This window comes from Carassius auratus, unplaced genomic scaffold, assembly GCF_003368295.1.
Source record: "Carassius auratus strain Wakin unplaced genomic scaffold, ASM336829v1 scaf_tig00215941, whole genome shotgun sequence".
NCBI classification, from domain to species: Eukaryota; Metazoa; Chordata; class Actinopteri; order Cypriniformes; family Cyprinidae; genus Carassius; species Carassius auratus.
The window spans coordinates 449,651-454,791 of record NW_020528321.1 but is presented as its reverse complement, the minus strand read 5'-3'; the positions used below and the strand labels follow the sequence as shown (position 1 = coordinate 454,791).

General features: G+C 35.4%; 1 protein-coding gene across 1 annotated transcript; it reads left to right on the top strand.

The window, feature by feature from the left end:
* The first annotated feature begins 225 nt into the window (after window positions 1–225).
* LOC113096469 (probable signal peptidase complex subunit 2) lies at window positions 226–4,852 on the top strand. Its single transcript, XM_026261873.1, has 5 exons — window positions 226–340; window positions 997–1,080; window positions 1,173–1,333; window positions 1,451–1,585; window positions 3,651–4,852. The coding sequence occupies exons 1-5, from the start codon at window positions 302–304 to the stop codon at window positions 3,835–3,837; spliced, it is 606 nt and encodes a 201-aa protein (XP_026117658.1). The 5' UTR covers window positions 226–301; the 3' UTR covers window positions 3,838–4,852.
* The last annotated feature ends 289 nt before the right edge of the window (window positions 4,853–5,141 follow it).

The following is a 5,141-nucleotide window of genomic DNA, read 5'->3' as shown; positions in this document are numbered from 1 at the left end:
CAATACTTTTGAGAACGTGGTTATCAACATGGAGAGACTGAGCAGCATATGATAATCTGGAGATTCCAAGAGATAAATCTCTCTGCAGCCATAAATAAAATTTTCGTTGTGTTGATAATTAATTATTACGTCACCGTATCTAGCCAATCAGAGAGCTCGTCCTAGTCACTGTAACCCGCCCACTCGTCGTAGCCACTACCGTTAAGTCGCTCTGTTTCAAACCGATTTCGATTGGTCGGTTATTGTGCGATTTTAGCCAATCACACTTACCCAGGTCACAGCAAACCAACAGGAAGAAAAGATGGCGGCGAGGAACGGGAAGAATGGACTGCTTGAAAAAGTAAGAAATCTTTATTGGCTGCGCATTTTTGGAGATACGATTATATTTGTGCAACTATACCCATAACACAACACAACACAATTAATTATTGTTTATACAATACATTGGTTAAAAAGATCTTTCGCATCTCTTAATCGGATGTGATGTTGATGCGACCATCGCTCTTGTTTGGTGCCAAAACGTATAATTGTATAACGTTAAGTGGCTTCATTTTATTCATTGTGCATATAGTTTCTGTCACTTGTAGCAAATGTATTCTAACTAAAATAGTTGTTAATATGTCCTAACATCCATTAAACCTTAAACCATTTATTTTTAGAGTCTGACGTATAATGAAAGTAATGCCTTGCTGATGTTTGGTGCCAGATGTTATTTCTTGAGTTGCTCAGACTCATTCAATGATGGATACTTTGGGCTGATGACTTGATTAGTAACTCAAGTCATACTGCACTAGTTGCAACCATATGTTTCGGAGTCCAGCCAGTGAAGACACTGTAATAGAAAAGTATTTTTATATCATCACATTTGATATAAACTGGCCAATCAAATGACTATAATTTACTTGCAAATGTGAAAGTTTTAAAAGTAACTGTTTGACAATGAGATCTGCTAAAATCATGTGCATCAGCTAATCTCAATGAATTCCTTGATTTCAGTGGAGGATTGACGAAAAGCCTGTGAAGATCGACAAATGGGACGGTGCAGCGGTGAAGAACTCTCTAGATGATGCAGCTAAAAAGGTGTGCACCTGTTTATAAATGAAATTAAGGTAGAATAATAATTACAATTGTAGAATATTTTGTGCAAAATAACTTTTCTTTTTCAACCGTAGGTTCTGATAGAAAAATACGGCTACATTGAGAACTTCAACTTAGTCGATGGACGTCTGGTCATTTGCACGGTCTCCTGCCTTTTTGCCATTGTAGCTTTAATTTGGGACTACCTGCACCCGTTCCCAGAGTCCAAGCCTGTACTGGCCTGCTGCGTCGTTTCATATCCTTCACCGAGCAAACTCCCAACAGAGTGGAGATCAACAATTCAGATTGGAGGTTTGAGTGTAAATGAATGTAAACTGGGCATTGGTCGGTTTTCTCCTTAATAGATCCACACATACTTCATCATGATGGGGATTTTGACCCTCTACACCTCTTACAAAGAGAAGAACATCTTCCTCGTGGCCATGCAGAAGGACCCAGCTGGCATGGACCCGGATCACACCTGGCAGCTGTCCTCTAGCCTAAAAAGGTGAATTTAGCATGTTTTGTTTTCTCCTTTTATTTATTTTATCTTTCTTTTCCAAACCCGTGAGACCTCCGTTTATCTTTGGAACACAGTTTAAGATATTTTATATTTAGTCCGAGAGCTCTCAGTCCCTCCATTGAAGCTGTGTGTACGGTATACTGTCCATGTCCAGAAAGGTGAGGAAAAATATCATCAAAGTAGTCCATGTGACATCAGAGGGTCCGTTAGAATTTTTTGAAGCATCGAAAATACATTTTGGTCCAAAAATAGCAAAAACTGCAACTTTATTCAGCATTGTCTTCTCTTCCGGGTCTGTTCCAATTTTTTTTATATATATTTTAGTATTTATTAAGGTTTTTAAGGCATCTAATATTTGGATACTTAATTTCCACAATCTAAATCTTCTCAAAAATTAAACGTTTGTTGTCATTTAGAAGGGTGTAGGCCTTCTTGCACTTTATGCTGTTACATTATGAATTTGTATTCAGTGGCATAAAACGGTCTTTAAAATTACAATAATATCGGTTATCACAATTATTTCTGGGGCAACATATTGCACAACAAAAAGTTATCGTGACCGGCCTAATTGTAACAGCCTTTTAAAAGGTAATCAATTAAGTCTACTATTAAAGTTATTATTATAAATGAGAATTACATTCTATTGTACGGTGATATATTTTTGTCACCATTTCAAGATTAACCTAATTTTTTAAGTATTTGAAGTGTTGTAGTGAAGACCTTTGTATATTTGTGTGTACATGATATAACAATAGTTTTTTGTGTGTGTGTGTCTCATGAAGTCAGACACTGAAAGCACCACGAGCATCAGCATGTGTACTGGCATGTATGTTTAGTAAATGAAACTATCACCCATTTACTTTGGAGACATGCAGAACGTGTAGATTTCTCATTTAAATGGCAGTCTTTCCGCGCTTCAACTTTTATAGACACTACTTCACATCACAATTTGATACTTTATTCATGTAATCTTGATTTTATACAAATACAACAGATCAATAAAGAAGTTAATAATATCGAGTTACATTTTGGATACAGTATTTTCTGTTTTTGCTATGTTTCACTGATGTGCCTCTCAGAGAAGCACTTGTGTTTCTTGCTTGAATCTTCGTTTAATTCTTAACGAATCATCAGAGTCAATGATTCAATCCGTCCACCTATTTTATGCGCGTTTTGGATTATTGCATAAAAAAACACTGGATGGAAATGCCAAGATGCGCATAAACTTATGCACACAACCGAGTAGGATGAAATTTGTATCCAATAAGAAAAAATTTGCATTAACGATGGAAACACATTTACCAAATAAATTCCACCATGTGCATTGTAAAAAAAGTAATGTGTCTTTGCACTATGAGACAGGTTAACTTGACCAACCAGCGGACTGATCTCATTCACTGCATCTGTATGTTGTTTTGATCGTTCTGAAATGCCTGAGGAAACTTTGTCATCAAACTATTTTTGTATATTTACTGTCTTACACGACTGCTTTCCCAAACAGCAGCATCCACATCTAAAAGCAATGGCCGCATTCATTGTTATTGTTTATTGTAAAGTAATTTATTACATATGAAAATTATTATATTCACTGGTTCTCCTAGTTTTATTCGCAAATGTATTATGCGATATTCCAGTTTGCGCATTAGTTACATTTACTTTCACAACTTTAGATGGAAACATAGCTAATGACCCATTTATAAAGATTGTTATTTGTTTTGTTTCTAAATGAACCGATTATTTTGAACAAATTTGAATGAATGATTAAATGAATCACTCATGAAGACAGGGTTGGGCTGCCACCTACTGGTGGATTTAGACAGGCTTAATACATAGGAAGGGCAATAAAACACACTTGCACAAAATATTGCCAAAAATTATCCAAAAAGACTTTTTGTTTAATATTGCACACCCGTAGGTTGTAGAACAAATCCCTCACCATAAATCTTTAATGACAGTACTGTACGAAACACCTGTTCACTGTATAGCAGTGCCATTCTTCAGAAAAATAAATATCTAAATTGATTGCAACTAACTGACTTGTTTCCAATAGGTTTGATGACCAGTATACTTTAAGAATGTGTTTCACTGATGGGAAAACCAAGCAGTCCAGGGAGACAGAGTTTACGAAGTCAGTCGGGGCATTCTTCGACGAGAACGGGACGCTGGTGATGGACCACTATGAGAAATCTGTTTCAAAGCTTCATGATACACTGGCCACAGACAAGAAGACAAAGTAACGTTTAGTAGAAATGGGCAGAACTGGCCTTCAGTGACTCCGCACATGCAGTAACGGTGGCTTTAGTGAGTGTTATCAGAGTTTAGCTCGCAGCTATTACGTTACATAAGGTCAGCACAGTGTTCTATTGCTTCTGTTAAAGAAATGGTCCAGTTTTTTTTTTTTGTTTTTTTTTTTATGCAAGTTCAGTTTATTCTGGTGTCTCATTTTAATGCTCTTAATAAAAATGAAGACATTGTTACAACATGCATGACATTTTTTTTGTAATAAATGTATTTTTTCATAAAGAGCAGTTACCATGAAGTTTTTAGGTGTTGGGAGGATATTTATATTTAAAAGCAAAATAAGTCCCTCCTTACTTTGGTAGTACTTTTGGAGGTGCTCCACAATAGTGTGCCCACATATACATACATACATGCATACATACATACATACACACACACACACACACACACACATACACACACACACACACACACACACACACACACCTTCACATGTATATCAAATGTATCTTTTCAATCTGCACTTTTTTTCTATTCTGAATTAAACTTGTTTTTTAGGCTTTGAAGGACCGTGGGAATCAAAAAAGGGACTCTGTCAATCTGTTGTGTTGTTCCCATCTTGCTTTGTTACTTTTATGTTTGGCCATTTAAGCTTAAACCAGGGATAATAGTTTTATGTTCCATTTAGTTTCTATTTTTGGAGCATTGGATCAGTTTTGACCTGTTTTTCACACTCAGGAGTGAATGGACCTGAATTTCCTGGTTTTCTTTCTGTGTTCTGTCAACAAATATTTTCAAGTAGATTATCTAGAATTTATTTTGAAAGAACCGTACATCTGGATGCAGTCTGTTTCTCTACATTGTGAAATATTTGGCATGCTGAATTCCTTGAAGGATTTTAAGCATTTTTTCTAATGATATTCAGCTTTAGCTACCCATATTGTATGTGCCTGTTATCAAACAAACAAAAATTAAATAAAAAAATAAAGTGATAAGGCATTTTTACATATCTATTCAGATGTCAATCTTTAATTTTAAGAACCGATTTCTTTTTCTTCTTCTTTTGACCAACTTTACTCATTTCCCAATTAATGTTACTTTTTTTTACATTTATATTTCATAACAACATTATTGCTATAGTAGTCACACTTATAAAAATAGGAATGCACCATGTAAATGGTTTCAACCTTTAGATTAAGCCACAAAAGTGCAATTGTTAGCTCAGTAAAGATGACTGTTATTTATTTATGATGTTTTCTTTATTTGCTTGAAGTTACACAACTATCATCACCCAAACATG

What these genes read in the sequence shown, in the direction of transcription:
- LOC113096469 (XM_026261873.1), top strand. Translation starts at nt 302, where the DNA reads ATGGCGGCGAGGAACGGGAAGAATGGACTGCTTGAAAAA. An exon ending in TAGATGATGCAGCTAAAAAG is followed by an intron (nt 1,081 to 1,172) that starts GTGTGCACCTGT and finishes TTTCAACCGTAG; the next exon opens with GTTCTGATAGAAAAATACGG. An exon ending in CTGGCCTGCTGCGTCGTTTC is followed by an intron (nt 1,334 to 1,450) that starts ATATCCTTCACC and finishes ATAGATCCACAC; the next exon opens with ATACTTCATCATGATGGGGA.